The sequence below is a fragment of the Rhinolophus sinicus genome, chromosome 16, assembly GCF_057876585.1.
Source record: "Rhinolophus sinicus isolate RSI-liver-muscle chromosome 16, RSI-T2T, whole genome shotgun sequence".
Lineage (NCBI taxonomy): Eukaryota > Metazoa > Chordata > Mammalia > Chiroptera > Rhinolophidae > Rhinolophus > Rhinolophus sinicus.
Window position 1 is genome coordinate 148,466,756 of NC_142516.1, and position 20,249 is coordinate 148,487,004.

Here is a 20,249-nt window from a genome sequence, read left to right on the forward strand (position 1 = left end):
AGTATGAGTTCTTCATATATTTTGATATTAACCTCTTATCAGATATATGATTTGCAAATCTTTTCTCCCATTTAGTAGGTTGCCTTTTCATGTTGTTGATAGTTTCCTTTGATGTGCAGAAATTTTTAGTTTTATATATTTTTGCTTTTGTTGCTTCTGTATTTGGTGTCAGATTCAAAAAATCATCACCAAGATCCATGTCAAGGAGCTTACCACCTATGCTTTCTTCAAGAGTTTTATGGTTTCACGTTTTACATTCAAGTCTTTAATCTGTTTGAAGTTAATGTTAGTGTATAGTGTAAGATATGTAGTAGACCAGATTCATTCTTTTGCATGTAGCAGTCTAGTTTTCCCAACACCATTTATTGAGAGACTATCCTTTCCCCATTGTATAATTTTGCCTCCTTTGTCATAAATTAATTGACCATATATGTGCAGGTTTATTTCTTGAATAGATAGTATTTCCTTGAGAGTTTCAAGGATATACTCCCCTAAAATGTCAGCAATGTGGGAAAGAGCTTATCCCCAAAAATCAAGTGTTAAAGGCACTTTGCTGGGCTTGGGCAACCCAAGCCTACTGAGTTATACTGAGTTAACCCTTTAATGCTACAAAGAACGAAATTAGAGCAGAAATAGATATATTCTAAAGTCACCTTTAAAGAGGCCAGCCAAATGATTCTTGGCTCACAAAACAGAAACTCAATTAAAACAAGATAATAAAATGGTAGTTTCCATGAAGGTGCCAAGGATTGTTGTATACCAAAGGGAGGCTCCACATCAAAATGCGGAATTTATAAAGAAAACGAACCAAAAGTAGTGCCATGACTCAGACTCAATCCAATTATGAATATAAAGAGAATGGAACAGTGAGAGTTCTTTATTGTGAAGAGAAGACATTATGAAGATTTGTGGAGTGAACTATCCAAGTGTTTTGAGTACAACCAGGCCCTCACATCAAGCTGAGTGGGGGGCTCAATGGGCCTATTCAATGAGCTAAATATGTGACTCCTATAGTTGGGGTACAGTGGATTTCCACCGTGGGAAATCTAGAAAACATAAGGAGGGGAAGCCATGCTACTCACGGAGGTCAAAATGCACAAAACAAGGCAAAGAATTAGTAATTCCAGCAGAGCAGAGATGGGCCACATGCAAGGGCCAACAGGGGGGCTCACTTTTGGTTCAATCCAATAGTGCCCCAAACAGGCCAAAAGGACTCCAGGAAGAGGAAATTGTACATGATGTAAGTTCCTGGGAGCTAAGGCAGAGTCACCAAATAAAGCCCACAAGCGTAACGATGCACCCACCCCTCCAGGTCAGGGGAGTAGCTGGGACAGGAGTTTCTCAAGAGTCTCTAAAGCGCCCACAAGACAGAGTCAGCTTTAATGATGTACCAGGCTCAGAGAGCCACATAAGAACTATTTTAGTTCCACACTATTCCTCCCTCCTCCCACTCCATGCAATCTAGAAGCCAGTAAGGTCAGAAACAGGAAATCTGAGGGACAGAGGGGGAACACAAAAAGAGCAGAAGCCAATCACACTCCTTTCTTTCCCAGCAGGTAGATGCCAACTATAAGTCTTTAACTAGGAGAAAGAGGAGAAAAAGTCTTACCCTTCAGTGAAGACAAGTGTTGAATAAAATACTGAACTGGATACTGTCCATTTTTAAATTGAACCTGTATTTTGTGACTTCTGTTACCTAAGATTACAGCCACTTGAATGTGCCTTTTGTCTTTTATTTACTACAGAATCCCACACACCTAGAAGTGTAGCTGGCTCAAGGAGTGCTCATTAAACAGCTCTTAAATCAAGAACTTGAAAAGCAAGCCAAGTATGTACCTTGTTCAGAGCCACAGTGGGTGACCATCAAAGAGCAGCTCATTGACTGCAGAGGGCTAAAGAGTGAAGGAAGGGGAAAAGGGGAAAAGGGAAGATGCCCTTTCACAAAGCTTGGTTGGGAAGAAGAAACAAAGTGGTCAGCAGTTGGAAAGGTTCAGGATAGGGTCAATGGAAGCGTTCTGCTTTGCGTTTTTAAGACTCAGAAGAAGAATCCAATTTAAAACATTTAACTCTGAGTAGGAGCTTTACACATATTAACTCTTAATCTTCATAACAACCCAATGAAATAGATAATATTATCTCCGTTCCATAGATAAGGTATCTGAAGTACTCGGGGAGTTTCTGAAGAGCCCACTAAGGCACCCACAGGAGAAAGCATCGGCTTGAACCACTTGTCAGGCTCTTTCTCAGAAGAGACAAGGAAGGAGTGGCACTTTAGAAAAGGCAGCAAGTATGAGTCAAGAACAGGTTGGGGGTGAGCCTCATTTAGGAGAAGGTTCTTGATTCTTCTAGATTGGGGGAAAGGAACAAAGTTTGTATGCCCGACAAACTCTTACTCATCCCTCAAAAATCAGTTCAAGTACCACCTAAAGAGGTCTTCTTTAACAATTGTTAAAGTGTGGGTATAGGCAAGTTAGGGAGAGGCTGTGTGCAAGTGACAGCCCTAATTTTTTGGATAGGTTGAGTGAGATGGTTAGAGATGGAATAGTCTTGAGGACAGGGATAAAAGGGGAAGAGCATAGGGAGATGACCAAGTCCAAGCAATGGAACAGCAATCGTGCACGATTTTGCTTGGATTAGACACCATACATTAGTACGAGGAGGGCAATTTGCTAGATGAGCACAGCAGGAGAGAAGCACCAGTTCTGAGAGTCCTGATGAAAACACAACTCAGGGTTGCCAGAGGGTAAGGGGGGTGGGGGGTGGGGGGTGGGAGATGAGGGTAAGGGGGATCGAATATATGGTGATGGAAGGAGAACTGACTCTGGGTGATGAACACACAATGGGATTTATAGATGATGTAATACAGAATTGTACACCTGAAATCTATGTAATTTTACTAACAATTGTCACCTCAATAAATTTAATGGAAAAAAAAAAAAAAAAAAGAAAACACAACTCAGGGAATTAACTATGGGTTCCAGGCTGGATATAAAAGATGCTAGAAATGGGCTGTAAATTGGAGACAATGAGGGGATCAAGAGTCTGGCGCTCAGATTCATGGTGATGAAACACAGTGAAGAAGCCGTGGGAGTTTGTTTACAACACAAGAGAGCAAAGTAAATTGGACTGCAGGCAGAAGACAGGTTTCCCCTGAAGAAACACCCATCTCTGCCTGCTCTGCAGTCTCCTCTTTCTTGCAATCCCTTAAATATTGGAATTGCTTAAAGTTCTGTCCTCCCCCTTCTAACTCGACGCACTGCTTCTACTGTCCTCATTCACATCCACGGCACAACTCACCTAACTACTCGTGTTCAGTCCAGCTCCCTCTCTCTAAGTCTCCTGGGTATCCCCGTCTGGACTTTACAGACCTCTCAACATGAAACATGCCCAAACTTGAACTCACTTTCCCCAAAAATGAGCCTCGTTCAACGCATTACCTGTCTTAGTCGCACGGTAACACATCTGCTCCCCAAAGTCACTTCAACACCTTTCTCTCCCACACTCCACCAACTTTATTGACACTATCTACCCACTTACACATCTTTAGCATCCTTTTTCTCAGTCCTGTCCATTCTCACTGCTACTTAAAGTAGTAGTAATTAAAGTACTGGGGCCTTCAGCAACTCCCTCTAACTGTTCACCTGCTGGCCACCCTCTTGCCTTGACCGAAATCTGTCTGTCCATTCGAATCTCCCTGGGATGACATCTGATACCTACATTAGCCCTTCGGAATCTGACTCCATGGGGATGGGACCCAGGAATCGGGACACTCAGAAAACTCCACAGTTGCTTTTTTTTTTGCAGCCAGGACACAGACAGCATATGGAAAACATGGTTCCCATCGCCAATATTCTCCCGTCTTCCCTCCTGTGACAACGCGAAGCATTCTTGACTTGTACTCAACATCGTAACCTGCTTCTCCGTCTCAGATTTTGCTCCATCTTTCATTCCTGTCCACATCACTGAAGAGGAGGAATCTTGGCCACTCTTCAGCCTTCTTCCCAGGTTCCTCCTCCTCTCCTTGTTCAAGTTCTGTCCTCAGTTCTCTTCTCACCTGCCCTCTAGATGACTTCATCACACATCTCTTAGGAACTGCTCACTCCAGCTGTAATCAACAATCCTCAAATTCATTACCTCCTGCCTCTTTGCCAGGCCTTGCCCAGGCTAGGCCCTCATGGAGAACCTCTTCCCACTTGTATATCTAACAAACTCTTCCTCATTCCTCAAAAATCAACTCAAATACTGCCTACATTGACAAGTTTTCTTTAACAACTGTGCTTTCCCCCTCCATCATGCCAACTCCTCAAATACCCACAGCACCAAGTATATAAGTTGTTTCATTTCTTCTGAAAATTTTTCCCAAGAGACACTGAACTCCTTGTCTCAGTGGGAACTATACATGGAGTACATTAGAGGTGAAATTAATGTTGGTTGAGTCCACTGTTACATAGTGAATATACTAGAATGTGAATAAGTAATGGGAACACTTATTAATAAATGTAATAAATGATAAATCTATTACACAAAGTTGACTTGTAGCATTGATCTATAAGCAAGGAATGTAAAATATGTCATGAACACTTTACTACACATTTTTAACCAGTCATCATTGTATGACTGGGCAAACAGCAATATAGTTTCAAAGACTTGATCACAAATGCCCTTCCCTTGATTTATTGCCCTGGTGGCCCCTGCTTTGTTTAGTACCTTGAAAATGCCCTGCTGTGCCTGTTTGAGTCTTTGTGCTTGCAGTTCCCTTTCTGAAAAATGCATGTTTTCCAACAAACTCTGACATGGCTGGCTCCTTCTCACCATTGGGGTCTCAGCTCAAATGTCACCTTCCCAGTTATCCTCCCTGACCACAAATGCTAAGGTAGTAGTCCACCATAACCTGCCATTACCCTCGTACTTTGTTTCACGACGCTTATCACTATGTGAAATCACATTAATTATTTGTTAACCTGTTTGATGTTGGTCTCCTTTATCTTGCTTACCACTTTACCTTCTGTACACAAACAGTGCGTGGCTTACATGGGTACTCAACAGACACTTGCTGAATGGATAAAGGAAGGGGTAAGCAAGTATAACACTAAAATATCATTACCTACTAGTCACAAAATGTGGGAAACATGCAGGTGATAGGAAATGGCAGATTCTTCTCTCAAAAAGAGAACCTAATTCACCACCCATGGGGGCAGAAGTAGGCAGATTATTCTTTATCAGGATACTTAACCAGGATCAGAACTCTAACTTAACCAAAGAGCCATACTTCCTATCTAAAGAAAATCACTTCCCTCTAGTCTTGCAAAGAAAAATTTTAAAGCAGGTTAACTGTTTACACCCGGACTTGCCAAAAGACCAGTCCTGGAAAAACTGTGCGTAAACTCCACTGTAAACACTGGGACCAAGACTTGTTTAATGTAGCATTCCCAGCACCTAGCACAAGTTTTGGCCCACAGCAGATGCCCAGAATATTTGTTAAATGAGCACATAAGATATGATCTTCTGAGGAATGGCCATCCCATCAACTTACACTGCAGATACTTTATTTTAGAAACAGGGCAAGAAAGCTAAGGAGGAGCCCTTGGCCTAAGCCTCTTCCTGCGAAACAGTTTGGTTCCTAGAATTCAATATTCATCCACCCTGTGCCACAGATAATTAAGTATTACCTTACCCAGAGTCACCATGTATCAAATTTTATATACTTTGCCCATAGGCTAACACAGTAATCAGCAACAGATTTCACTTGCCTTTTTAACTTTTCATATGTATTTTGGTCAGCAAGGAAGGATAGCTCAAAATGCTGAAAGAAAATAAACTGAAGCACTCTACCATTAATTTCATATCCACCAGTGTATGGCTCACTGTGTGAAAATGCCATCACCTTCCTGACTGTCAGTTTTATCAACAGTCATAATGTTCTCTACCCAAAGGTAGTTTTGGGCAGAATTAATTAGGTAGTACATAGTTGTAATTTACTCTGTGTCCAATTCTTGAAAGATGCCATGAATCAAATTATGAAACAAGGGAAATCATAAATATATTAAGCCCACTTCAAAACCTGAGAAGTTGAGAAGTGAGGAAGATTTATAAGTGTGCCTGTGGCTCTGAGACTAACTCTCACACTAATATATGTATTCTCAAAAAAACGTTCCAAACATTCACAACAGACCCTTAATATTTGCATATGTCAACTGCTTTTGTACTCTGGCAAGATTAACTCCACATGTATAAATATATGAGCTAAACAGTGTGACAAGCAATTGCAAAATTATAGCTGTTCAAACAGTTCTCTGTGGGCTGTTATCAGTGCCTAATCTCAGTACTGTTTAGTTAACAGACAGTACGCCTTACTACAAGTCAATTAAACAATTTCAGTGAGAAAAAGTTGTTTAAAAAGGCGATCTAGGTACATCGCTGCCCTCTATCTGCTGACCACCGCTGACACTCAAGTCAAGTATCTAGCAACATGGAACCCTAAGGTCCGCGCTTTCTTGCCACACGGCTTCCTAACTTCCTTCCACTTTAAAGTACTTTGATCAGTTTTCGTTTGTCTAAAAACTCTTACGTGAGACTGACAGGCAGAAATCGAAGTAGACCTGAGATCAGCTGTTGAACCAGAGGTTGCACTTTTACACGTGAGGGAGAGCCCGTTGGTCCCTCGTTAGCCTAAATGAATGGAGCAAGGTGACTAGGAACGGGCCGGCTGCCAACCTCGCCTCCAGCAGGACGGCCGCTCCTCTGGGCCTGGCACACGCACCGCTGAGGACAGGGGCCGGGCCAGGACACCACCGGCCCCACCCTGACGCTAACTGCCCACCTGCCACAGTCCCTAGGGCACCTGAGCATCGAACCTGGGGCTGATAGGTGGAGGGGGCAGGGCTGGCGGCGGGACTCAGTCCCCATTCGCCCCCGCAGGCTGAGGTGGGGGCGGTGCCCGCCGCCCCCCATGGGCAGGCAGCACCGAGAGGTGTGGGCGCCGGGATGGAGGATCGGCCCCCAAACGTCCTGCAACCCGAAGGCCCCCGCTGCCTCCAGCCTCCTTAAGGAGGTGCGCAGTGTGGCGTGTGGGGTACAGCCAGGATGGCGGCGGCCGATACTCACAAAGCCCACTGGAGCCGGTGCTGGTGAACATGGTCCCGCCTGACCCGGAGCCCCGGCGGGGGGACAGTGGGAGGGGAAGCAGAGGTGGAGGGACCCCACGACCGCGCAGGCGCACTCCCGGCGGGGCGGTGAATCCCGCAACTCGATTCCCCTCCAGGGGCCGCCTGTGAAGAGCGCATGCGCGTCCTGTAGGTCTCACCGCTCCGTCCGCCCCCTCCCTTCCTGCCTGGAAAGGGAAGTGCGTCCTCAGCGGGAGGTTCCGCCTCTTCGGTTTTTCCGACGGGCGCTGGCGCCCTTTGGAAAAGGAATGGGATCGTGTAGGAGGAGCAAAGGTGTAACTCCTGGAAGCTGCACACCAGTGCCCAGCGCCGCCTGCATGCCCCCGGGGAGCCGAGATGGCGGCAGATTCTTCTGGAATGCGCTGGACGTTTCTTTGTGACCTCTAACCTGTCCCTGGGTGCTGTCCACGCATGCTCAGGCCTTCGGGGCAGTACCTCAGAGCTTTTCCAGGCCTCAACTATTTTGAGGAGTAGTGAAGGGATCCCCAAACCAAGTGGTTTGAGAATTGCTAAAACGAGTTCATAAAGCGCTCTGAAGCTTAAAAAAAGACAAAAATCAAACCTTTCGCTTATTTATGTTCAATTCAACAAACATTCTTAAGTAAAGGCATGATAATATGGTATGTAGTCCTTGCTTGAACTTATCTTCCATGATCTATACATTGTGCACATCTACTTTGTACTCTGAGGAGCAGTACATGTTGACTGGTAGAAAGCTGTAGGTTTGTCCTCCAAGAAGCAAGTGCTGTCCTTGGACAGACAGCATGGGCATCACCTGGGATCTTGTTTGGACTGGGCAGCGCCAGACCCTGCCCTGGATAGGCCTACTAAATCATCATTTAACAAGCGCCCCCCACCCCCAGGTGATTTGCATGCAGGTGAAGACTGAGAAGCACTAGTGCAATGATTCTCAACAGGGGGTGATTTTGGCCTCCAGAGGAGGCCAATATTTGAAGACATTTTTGGTGTTGCAATTGGGAGAGGGCTCCTACTGGCATGTAATGGGCAGAGGCCAGGGATGGTGCTAAACTTCCTGCAATGGCAGCCCCCACAATAAAGGATTCTCCTGCCCGCCTCTTCCATTATGTGAGGATATGCAACATCTCATATCCTCACCTGGGGGCCCTCACCTCAGCATGCTGGCGCCTGCATCTCGGACTTCCAGCCTCCAGAACAGTGAGAAATAGGTTATTATTTATTTAAAAAAAAAAAAAAACCTGCCCAAAATGTCAATAGTGCAGAAGTTTAGAAACGCTTTTGTCATACAGGGTGGCATGCAGGGTCTCAGCTCCTGCTCCCCACATAAGAATGCAGGACATGGGGAGGCCAAAAAGGAACACCCACGGAGCCATAGTAGGGGAGTCATACCACTATATTCTCGCTGGCGGCTGGGTTGGAGACGCAGGAAGCAGGAGCCACAGGATCAACAATCAACACTCCACCGCTTGCTAGCGTAGCCACAGCAGTTATATCAGTGGCCAATGGCTCACTGGTAACAGCTGATGGCCACCCAGCCACAGCTGATGGCCATCCAATCACAGTTGGTGGCCATTTACTACCTGAGCCAGCACCTTTCCACGTGAGGCCAAGAGCCTGGAAACTGCCCTCCTGGTTCTGTCCCCACACCTATACTAGTGTAATTCATCTAACCTTTATCACACAGTCTCAGATCTTTTAGTGTATATCATTTATATTGTCCTTGCCTATATTTACACCTTGTCTCTTCTCTAGATTGTATTATGGAGAACTAATTCAATTACTGGGGATCATCGTTTGCCTTGCTGTGTCTGTTTGAATCTGCTTTCTACATTGGGGTAATAGCGATGGCTTGAGAGAGTGAACCCTTAGCGGGAAGGGAATGTGTCTTACAAAATGTTGTTTCCTAACCTGTTTTGAGTCTCTTGGTGTGAAGGCATTGTCTTCCTTTAATAAAACACAGCATCTCTAAGGTTTTGGCACCAAAAGGAAAATCTCCAGGTGAGTCCTGGGAGAAGGTTGATGACCAAACATCAATGGCAATGCCTTTCCTGTATTTTTTATAAATCCTTTAGCACAGTGTTCCTTTCATATAACAGAGGTAGACTGGATTTTTTCTGAACATTACTAAGTAGTAGAGGTGTCAAGAACAAAAAATAAAAATCATAAACTTCCAAAGTATTGAGTTCTGAACAGATGACAGCTACTGTGCTTTAAGTTTATAGGCCATATCCTTTTCCATATTCTGATGGATGAGCTCCTTTCCACATTCCCAGGAATCTATCAGCAACCTTTTAGAGGAATCAGACGATGACTAGTATTGATGGTCAATCCTTGGATAAAGCAGCCTTCATACTGCTTCAAATGCACTTTCGGGTTATAATATCTATGAAAGTAATATTCATGAGAAAATAGGTCTGGAAATTTTTTAAAGAGTAGTTACTTCTTTTTAACAATTTCATAGCTTTCATAATAGATGTTTACTGAACAGGGAGCATTTTGGAAATTCGTAAGCATAGTTTTGATTGTCACAGTGAATTGGGGGATATCATACTTGGGTCCAGTGATGCCAGACACAATCCTTTCACCGAAAAAGAATTGTTCTCTTTCTTAACCAACGTTTGAGTCTCCCATCTCATGTTTATTACGTAGGTAAAAGCTTGTTTGTATTTATTTTAATCTAAAACCAATTCCATTTTACACGTAAGCACATGTGCTTCGCAGTTTTAATTCATGCTGAATTTTCCAGAAATACCACTATTATACTGTTTTGCTTGTTATTTGGAACTTAGTCAAAAATTGTTCACCAAGTCAAAGCAACACACAACCCTGAATATTGCATTTGAATCACCAGTATCGCTTTACATTTATGGCTGGTGCATTCTTAGTGATCCTGTATCATTCACAGAGATATATTAATTTAGCTCTTATTTTTAAAAATACTACAGTATCTGTAATGTTAAATATTAAGAAAAGGTGCTGAGAATATTCAGTTGAATATTGAAAGTGTCCATACTGACATTTTTTTTCTAGTTCATCTAGATGAACCCATCAAGATTAAGTGAATTTTATCAAAAAAGATAGAGTTGGCAAAGATAGAAACTTCAGGGAATTAAGAAAAGTTTGAAAATCATAGTATTGTCCCTAAATTTTTTAAAAAAATCTAATATGAAGGATCTAAAGCATCATTTCTTACAGAATAGCACAATGATAGCAATCTGTGGTAATACAAACAATATAAGAGAAATATTAATTTTACTAGCTATGTTTACTAGGTTATTATTATGAGAGTAAAATATTTAAATGATTTATTCCATTCTGTTGAGTAATAATATTGTATAAGAAATCCAAAACGGTAAAAAATAGGCTATGAAAAAATTTACACTTTAAAGAATGTTTGTTGCAAGTGAATGGAAGTAACCTGTATAATAAAGCTTTGCTGACTGCAAATGTAAGATTCATTGGAATAGAAACATTGAGCAGAAAATTTATTTCCATATGTACAATGGATGCAAGAGTTGTGAAAATTTGAAATTATTAAGAGTTATTTCACAGGAAAAAATTTTTCCTTTTTCAATATCATTGTACAACAGACAGAGCAGCAACCATGGTCAGCTAGTAACATGGGTTAGTAAACAAAAGTACCAACAGCCATGGTCGCAAGTCATTGAATGATTCATTGACACACTCAGTCACCAAAAGTCATAGTGAAAGATTCACAAATCAATGAATGCTATCAGTGCTAGTAATAAAACTTAAATTTATGCCTTGAATAAAAGATTATTTTGTAATCTTTGCAGTGACTGTGAAAAGGAGTTTTTCTGATCCTACATATAGAATAAAATGGCATTCCAATGAAAATTGTTGTAAAATATTTAACTTATTTAATACAAACATGAAATTTTTGTTTCAATCAATAAAAAAATTATACAATGGCATCAAAATATTATGAAGTGATTTGACACATATTTCATATGTATCAGAAATGTTAAATGAAGTCCTTAAATTGGAAGCAAATGAGATTGATATTATTAAAGAGTAAGGATTGTCATGAGATTTTCAACAAATTTACATAATTTTAAGAGCTTTCTTGCCCAGGATTTTCATAGTTTCTTTATTTGTCGCAGATAAAATTAGGTCTGAGATGCTGGTTTTGAATTACACTGCTAATTTTGATGCTATTTAAACATGTATAATGATTAGGTCTAAAGATCAGTGTGGATTTATACACATTAGGTGATTAATCCACTTGAAAATGATGCAACATATTAGCCAATGTTTGTAGGAAACGTTGAGATAGAACATAATTTGGGGGACAAAAAATATCATTTAATCTACATAAAGGTTTGGCTTCAGCTGAGACTTTCGTTCATCCTTCTTTAACATGGGAGCTATATTATTTATTATAGTGTTTCCAACTGCGTATTTAGGTGGAAAGGGTTTCAGTGCAGTGGAACAATACCTGCAAAAGCGACAAAATGTAACAGTACTTGACATTTCTTTGAACAAAATTAGAACCTTATTAAATTATATTGATCAAATGTTAAAAAATATTTCAGATTATCACCATCTGTTTTAGTTCGAGTCTCCCCAAAGGCAGAATTTGAGACAAAGTTTCAAGTTTGGGTAGAAGTGGTCCTAAAAAAGACCAGTGTGAGAAGGAGGAAGTGAGACAGGGAAGGGAAGGATGAAAGATAGTAGAGAAGAATGATCAAATTAGCACTGTGGGCAACTGGCGTCAGGGCTACAGAGCCATCGACCATAGGGCAAGGCCGCTGGGGTAGTTATCCACTGTCTCCCATCAATCCCTGAGGGCTACCCTCGAGCGGTGTAATTTCCCCTCACTTCCACGTGAGCGGGCAGAGGCTCTGATGGCCGGGCAAGCCCGCAGGCAAAGAGCTGCAGCTGGAGACTGTGCCCTGACTCAGGGCACTGGCAGTTATCACCTGCACCATCCTGGTTCCGGTTTGCATAGCACACTAAGAAAGCTATGCCAAGAAAATTACACACGGAAATTATGGTGTGGGGTGTTTTTAGGGAAGTGATGGGGTTGGTTTGCTTTTTTTTTTTTTTCTCTTCTCAGTCTTCCTCCAGTACCCACCTTAGAAGTTCAACACATCGTTTCTCTAAAGCTTTTTTTTTTCTGATTCATTTCTGTTTCCCATCACATATCAAAGGATGTGGTCTCCAGGGTCTGCGTTCTAGAGATGGAACATACGCCCTAACATGTGGTGGGATTTCAGAACAGATCAGTTTTCTGTCAGACTTCATCACTACCCCTTCAAAACATAGGGAAGTAATTTTTAAGCCACTCATATAGAGCCTGTCACATTTGTGAGACAATTAACTTCCTCATTTTCTCTACTCTGACCATCTGCTCTTTCTTGGAGGCTAAGTTAAGGTTACTTCTCTTTCTCATGTCATATACAAACATGTCTGGTCTGTTGGTACCACACATGTACGAACTCATCTACGCTAGTTTTTATTCTGCTGTGCATAGTTCCCCTGCTCTTTAATTTTTCTTTATATCCTGTGTGGCATCACTTCTGAGCTTCTTACTTATATACAAACTAATATATTTACAAGTGGATGCAAGCACTGTGTGTTCTAGCGTGGTTATACCCAAACACCTACAGATCTATGTATTATTTTATGATAAATTTCTTTCCTTTGTTTCTTTATGTCAAAGTAAGGGTGTTATATTGATTATTAAAAGTATGCATAGCATATTTTCTTTGAGTTTCATTTAGGTTATTAAAGGTAGAATTACAGAAGATTTGTTATAAAAGGGAGAATTGGGTCTCCTAGAATTAAGAACCATTAGACTAGATATGTGCCATTTATCCCATGCATAACATTTGCCAAAATGTAGTTGGGTTCTGAATAGCCTAATGTGAATAAAAACAATGCAGTGGTAGGTAATTTTCAAAATTGCATATCAGATGTATAAGATAAACACATTTTCTTATACCTTGCTTTTAGGTATAGCATTTATAAATAGGAGACACAGAAACTTTTAATTGTCTTAATTTGTCCATACATATTCCGGAAGACTATTCCATTGGTTCAAATATTTATAATTCATAGGATTTGTTTTTTCATTTGTCCAGCATAAGGAGAGTCTCTCAGTCACTCACTTACCTGGCTCCAGCCTCCATCACCAACCGCTCCCCACAGGCATAGCTCACTTTCAACTTCCTCAGCAGATGAACCTGTGGTCCAGTCACTAGGGCCAATTCTGACATGAGATAAGAGGCATTTGAGAGGTTCCAGTCCACTGCTCTGTGATGGTGGCTGGACGCCATGCCTTTGAGCTCCTTTTGCCCTTGGGGGTTCCTCTTCAAAGGAAGTACACACTACATGGTAGTCATTGTGTAATTGCTTATCTCCTCGCTCACCTTCAGGCAGGCCCTGTCTTTATCTTCATTTCTTGAAGTCTTAGCTTAGTGATTGGCACACAGTAGGGCTTTAATAGCTATTTATATATTGAATGAGATGAATCAGGAAATGCAGCATCAAGCCACATTTGCTGCTTCCCCCAGGTCTGACAAGTGGGTGGGCTTTACATTTTTGAGATAACCAGTGGCCACTCATACTCCAATGAAGGAGCATTGCATGCCCTGTGCTCCTAGACTTTTTTTTTCTTCCTTTTATAGTCCACTAACACTGTTTATGATGGTTAATTTTATGTGTCAACTTGGCAAGGCCACGATACCCAGATATTTGATCAAGTATATCTCAATGTTGCTATGAAGGTATTTTTTTTAGATGAGATTAACATTTAAATCAGCAGACTGAGTAAAACAGATTACTCTTGCGATGGACTGAATGTTTGTATCCCCACTCCAAAGTCCTATGTTGAAGCCCAAATCCCCAATGAAATGGGGTTTGGAGGCAAAGACTCTGGGAAGTAAGAAGGCTACGAGGGTATAGCCCTCAGGAAAGGGATTAGTACCCTTGTAAGAAGAGACATGAGAAAAATGGTCTCTCTCTCCACCGTGGGAGGATACAGCGAGAAGGTACCCATCTACAAATCAAGAAGAGGGCTCTCACCAGGAACCAAATTAGTTGCCACCTTAATCTTGGAACTCCCAGACTTCAGAACTGTGAGAAATACATTTCTGTTGTTTAAACCACCCAGACTATGGTATGTTTTAAAAGAAGCCCAAGTAACCCACGAGGTTGTTAAGACAATCCTTCATAATAGAAAAGGGACCTTCATTCAATCAAATGAAGGCCTTAAGTAAAAAGCTGACCTTCTTTGAATAAGAGGGAATTCTGCCAGCAGATGGCCTTCAGACTCAAACTGCAGCATCAGCTCTTCCTCAAGTCTCCAGCCTCCTCGTCTATCCTGCAGATTTTGGACTCGCCAGCCCCCACAATCACATAAGCCAATTCCATAAAATAAATCAATAATCAGATAGGTAGGGAGAGAGAGAGAGAGAGAGAGAGAGAGAGAGAGAGAGAGAGAGAGAGAGAGAGAGAGAGAGAGAGAGGTATGGGAAATAGAGAAATATGTGGCTATATAGAGATATGTAGTTATACATCCTACTGATCCTATTTCTCTGGAGAACCCTAATACAGCATCCCACCCCCTTCCGAGGAGCAATGACCTGCCTGTCACCATGTGCCCTGGCAGGAACCCCCTGTTGTCAGTTACACCACAACCCAGGTTGAGTGTATAGCGTGCCTGACTAGACTTGCCCTCAGCCTTCACAGAGGTCACTCAGATCTGGTTCTGGAACACCAGACCCTGTATTAGTCGTGTTTTTTATTTTCTATACTTTATGGTGTTTGGCATCCCAGGTCCTGGAGAGACTGACCCGCTCAGGGCCAGCTAATTCCTAGAGACAGTAAACAACTTTCCTGTGAACCTGCCTTTCATATGCAAACCAACTAATCCTGGGCTCCTGCTCCCAACTGCCTCCTTCGTCTAACTCTCACACACCAAGTCAACATTCCCCTCTCCTAAGTCACCCAGGGCCAAATACCAGAAAACTAGAGCTCACACTTATAGCTCACAGCCCACCAAAATCATTCAAACTATTCAATCCTAAACTTGCTCAAACTTGCCTACCCTTCCTTGCCCTTGCATCCCTGAAGAAAGCACAGTAAAGACTCTGGGCTGTGCTCTCTCCTCACTCCAGCCTCCTGACTAACCCTGCTGCTTCCCCATGTGGCCCTGTGTGGTTTGCTGTGCTTCCTCCCCTTGAGAATTGAAGATAATACACTTTTCTTGAAAGGCAGTTGTCTCCATGTCTGTCATCGTACCATACCTGATTAAAATAAACCCCAGGTACATTTCAAGACAACGCCACCTCTCTTCCTTCCCTCTCCCTCTCCACTCCCCCTTCCCTACCAAATATGGATTTCCAAAACCATTGTAAAATAATTTATGCTCTAGGACAGTCTCAAAAAGTCTACTGGTAGAACTGCATAAATAAGGGGATTTGGCATTTTCCTTTGCTTTGTTTCAGTGATAGTATACATGTAGAAAAACTGAGGTTGGTTAAAAAGTGAGGTGATTGTTCTGATTTGGCAATTATTTATATCCTTAGACCTGCTGGGATTGGAGTATTTATTTATAAGGAAATTATTCAGCAATGAGTGCCCCACCAATGGCTAAAAAGATATGAAAGAATAGAAACCCGGGTTGTTATTTTCTGAACCAGCTGATAGCAGTGTGTTTTCGTGTGCAGGCCAAGGAGATTTTCCCCTGTGCAAAGATGCCAGACCAACAGACTGGGTCTCAGGTGGACACTGCATGAAGGGATCAGACTCCAAGGAGGAAGGAACGCCCACAATAGCGGTGGCATCCTGACACTGACCTTGGACAGACCATATGTCCATCCGGCTGAGTTTCCTTTTTAACAAGCCACTGCCTTTGTGCTCCTCCCATTCTTCCAACACAAACATGCCCTTCGTTGGTTATAACCTTGATCTCTGGTGCTCATGCTCCTATGTTTTTCCCTTGCGGTTGCTTAGTGTAATATTTTTAACCAAACCTGCTCTACAGCTACCAGGTAACTAGAAAATCGGTTCAATACCCTCCAGATTTGTTATTCTCTTTGAAGTGAGTTTTTCAAACACCTTCAACCTTCTGTTTCCATATTAAATTTTTCTGTAACTTTTCAACACGTTGATCATTTTTATTTTTCAATCCTCTCCAATTTTCCGCATTATTCTTACACCATGGAGTTTAAATGGTGTATGAGACTCCACACGTAAAATAGAGGCATTAAATATCATTGATCGTGATACATTTGTGATGGTAACTAACAAGGTCTACTCTCTTATTTTAGATTTCCTAGAGGAAGGGAAAAGAGACGCTAACACCATCTGCCAAGCAACCCAGAGTTGGATTGATAAGGAAAATAATCCACCTGGATTTTAAGACAAAAGGTAGGTATCATTAAAAAAAAATTATTCCAAGAAAATTCACAGCAGAACAAACTTTCCCCCATAGTTTCCATAAATTCTAGTTAACAACCCATCATGCCAAATCTGAAAAGGTCAGGGCTTTTATCAGCAATTCTTTTTAACAGAAATGATTTGTGGACTGTTACTGTATGCTGTGTGTTCTGTATCATCTTAAAAACACACTAAGCACAGGTCCTGCCTGTAGTAAGTTCTTGCTTTTATTATTAGCATTTAATAATTATACTCTGAACATTGGCAAGCAGTCTAACACAGTTCTCAAAATTGAGTCTGTTTCTTTGTGCCAGAATGCTCATAAGACAGTTTGTTTTTAATTTTTTATTGGGGAATATTGGGGAACACTGTCCAGAAACAATCAGCTCCAAGTCATTGTTCTTCAGTCTAGTTGTGGAGGGCACAACTCAGCGCCAAGTCCAGTTGCCATTTTCAATCTTTAGTTGCAGGGGGTGCAGCCCACCATCCCATGTGGGAATTGAACTGGCAACCTTGTTATTGAGAGCTGGCGCTCTAACCAACTGAGCCACCCGGCTGCCCCTCCAGAAGCTCAGCTGTGGCTTGTTGTCTTCAATCTAGTTGTGGAGGGCGCAGCTCACTGGCCCATGTGGGAATCGAACCGGCAACCCTGTTGTTCAGAGCTCGCACTCTAACCAACTGAGCCATCCGGCCACCCCATAAGACAGTTTGTTTTTAAAGTAGTAATTAGGACCAAAGAACCAGAAGCGTGCGATCATGCCATATGACGAAGGACCCAGAAGTGCAGGTTCTAGCTTACTTCCACCACATCCTGATTCTTGGGAGGTCAAGCTACTCCCTCTGTGGTGTTCTCAGGGTGTGCTGAAACGGAGGAGAGAGAAGATTCATTCTCTCTCTTCCTCCTTCTTGCAGGATCCGCTTCTGGTCTGCTTATCACTGCAGCTTCTCGCGCTGGCCTGAGGTTCAAATGGGGCCTGCCACACTCAAGTGTGCAGATGAACCATTTCTGAGGGAAGCAGGCTGGCCATGAGCAATCAACAGACACATTTCGCTGGCACATTAATCACACAGTAATATTCTCCCACTTACACAAATAAATGTGTTCTCTCTCAGTTTTTGATTTGTCTTTCATTTTCCCGCTTTTGATAGTGACCTAGATACAAAGAACTGACTTTTTCTTTTTCTATGAAAAGCCAACAATACAGGCATAACAACAGCCCCTAAAGTAGCAGGGACAATAGGAGATGCTGGACAATGTCTTGAACTAATCAGCACACATCCCAACTGAAGAGCTGAGCCAGTCCTCAGCTCTACGCTGGAATGCCGTGAGGGAGTGGAGGATGTATAATAGAAATGCAGCCCCGAGCTTTGGACTTTAATGAAGAATTTCTCAACTATTAAATGTTGGCTCATATTGATATATGTAGACCAATCAAAATAATGCTGCACGAAGGCTTGCAGCAGACAACTGTGCACCGTGCCCACTCCACGGCTTCAGGGGGTGCCATTAACATTGTAAATTGAACACAGTATCACAGTGACCCCGCAGCTGTGCAGCACAGTGGCAGGGGTCCAAACCACAGTAAGCAAGGAGTCTCTACATCTCTGAGCAGAGCTTCTCTGCGATGCTGCTTTCCAGACTTCAGTAAGCACAAAACCACTGAGCTGCTTGTTTAAAATGCAGAGTCCTGAGGCTCGTGACCTGAGATTTGGAGGCAAGTCCCAGGAACTTGCGTTTTTAAAAACCAAACATTTTTAGTAAACTTTATTTTTTAAAAAAGCTGTCAATTTACAGAAAAATTGAGAAGATAGTGTAAAGAGTCCCCATAAACCCTACCCCTTACGTTACTATGGTATATTTGTCACAATTAGTAAACCAATATTGATCCATTTTTATGAACTAAAGTCATGTCTCTTTGGGCTCTTCTTGGTTGTGACAGTTTTTCAGACTTTCCTTGTTTTCAATGACCTTGAGTGTTTTGGGAAGTATTGGTTAGGTCATTTGTAGGGTATCCCTTTATTGGAACTTGTCTGATGTATTTCTTATGATACGATTGAGGTTATGGATTGTTGGAAGGAAGATCACTAGGTAAAATGCCATTTTCATCACATCATATCAAGTGTATATAATATCAACCTGACTCGTCACTGCTTATGTTGACCTTGGTCACCTGGCTGAGGCAGTGTTAGGTTTCTCTACTGTAAAATTACTCCCCCGCCCCATACTCTCCTCTTCAAAAGGAAGTCACTACGTGCAGCCCACACTTCAGGGAGGAGTTATGTTTCACCTCTCTGAGGACAAAGTATCTATATAAATTACTTAGAATTCCTCTGCACAAGAGATTTGTCCCTTCTCCTCCATTTATTTATTCCACCATTTATTTATATCATTATGGATTAATGAGTGTTTATTTTGTACTTTGGGTTATAACCCAATATGTACTACTTAATTTGTTTTCTTGCTCTAATTGTCCCAGCTTTGGCCACCACGAGCTCTTTCAGTTGGCTCCCGGGTCTCTTTGACATACCACCCTCAACACTGGTTTTGAGTCAGCATTTTAACAAACTCCCCAAGCGATTCTGGTCCAAGGACTGCACTGTGAGAGATGTGGCAGAAGGGTGTGCCGGGAGCTCTGCAAACTGCAGAATCCCACCCAGTCTTTGATTCCTTCAGCGATCGGGTAAAGACTGACTCCTCTTTCTATCTTGTCCATTTCGGCAAACACTTACTGAGTGTCACTTCCCTGCCTCCTCCCTGCCAGGTGCTGTGCTGGATGCTGGGCATGAAGAGCTTGTCTGGAAATTCAGACTTGGGGGTGAGCATTCTTGGGGCGGGGGGAGAATATGTATGTGGTTAACCGGAGACAGGAGGAGAAGAATCTACCAGCCTTTTATCTGTCCTTAGTCAGCTCCCCAGAGACTAGACAAGAGCATGTTAAGAATTGGGAGAGGACCTGCATAAGGGACAGAGCAGGGTCCCGGGGACATGATGGGCGTCAGGGTGGGGCTGGGCTCAAAAGCACATATGGAAGATCTGGAATTAAACAGGAATAAAATGCTTTATCCTCTGAGACTGAAGAAAAGGAAATTGGCTACAGAAATTTTTATAAACTAAGTGGTGGGGGCGGCACGTTTGAGGTCACCTGTGATGGCTTAAACTTTCTCAGTGGAACAGGAAGCCGGTCATCCTTACTAGACTGGGGAGTCTGGGGTTAAACATGCAGCCTGAGAGGGCATTAACGGTTTGAAATGGCAGTTGGAGGGTGTATCAATTAGAATCCAGTCAACAGACAAAAGCCACAGCAATAATTGAAAAAGAACTATATACAAAGAACTGTTAACTACATGAACATTAAAAGAGAACTTCAAGATATCACGGAGGATATTGTTACAGAGAACACACCGGAGGCTTTCTCACTGTTACGCTAATAATGCCTTGTGAATGTATGATCTATGGAAAGATCCCTGTAGTTTTACCTGTTGATGCTGACTGTTGGAAAATAAATTTTGTATATTCCCCCACCCCCCAAAAAAAAATATCACCAAGGAGGCGGCTACCACTTCTCGGGCTGGTCAAACAAGGCAAGTGTCTGGAATTATTGAAACCTACAACGTACAGGAGTGGTGCCATGGGCAGAGGACCCAGACCTCTGGGAAGGGTCTTCTGGCCAGCTGGTGATGGTCAGGGAGAAAATGCAG

The 20,249-nt window shown here is 42.4% G+C and overlaps 1 protein-coding gene and 1 long non-coding RNA gene across 2 annotated transcripts in view; one reads left to right on the forward strand and one right to left on the reverse strand.

Moving 5' to 3' along the window:
- The window catches only part of UBAC2 (UBA domain containing 2), a 157,532-nt gene extending 150,013 nt beyond the window's left edge, over positions 1-7,519 (reverse strand). Inside the window, exon 1 of the mRNA XM_019756915.3 lies at positions 7,105-7,519. Within this exon, the coding sequence (XP_019612474.1) occupies positions 7,105-7,135 (31 nt within the window). The 5' untranslated portion in view covers positions 7,136-7,519. The remainder of the gene's footprint in view (positions 1-7,104) is intronic.
- Positions 7,520-7,647: 128 nt separating this feature from the next.
- On the forward strand, positions 7,648-17,623 carry LOC141571017 (uncharacterized). Its single transcript, XR_012495470.2, has 3 exons — positions 7,648-8,339; positions 16,442-16,541; positions 17,463-17,623. It is a non-coding gene; the product is annotated as an uncharacterized LOC141571017 (long non-coding RNA).
- The last annotated feature ends 2,626 nt before the right edge of the window (positions 17,624-20,249 follow it).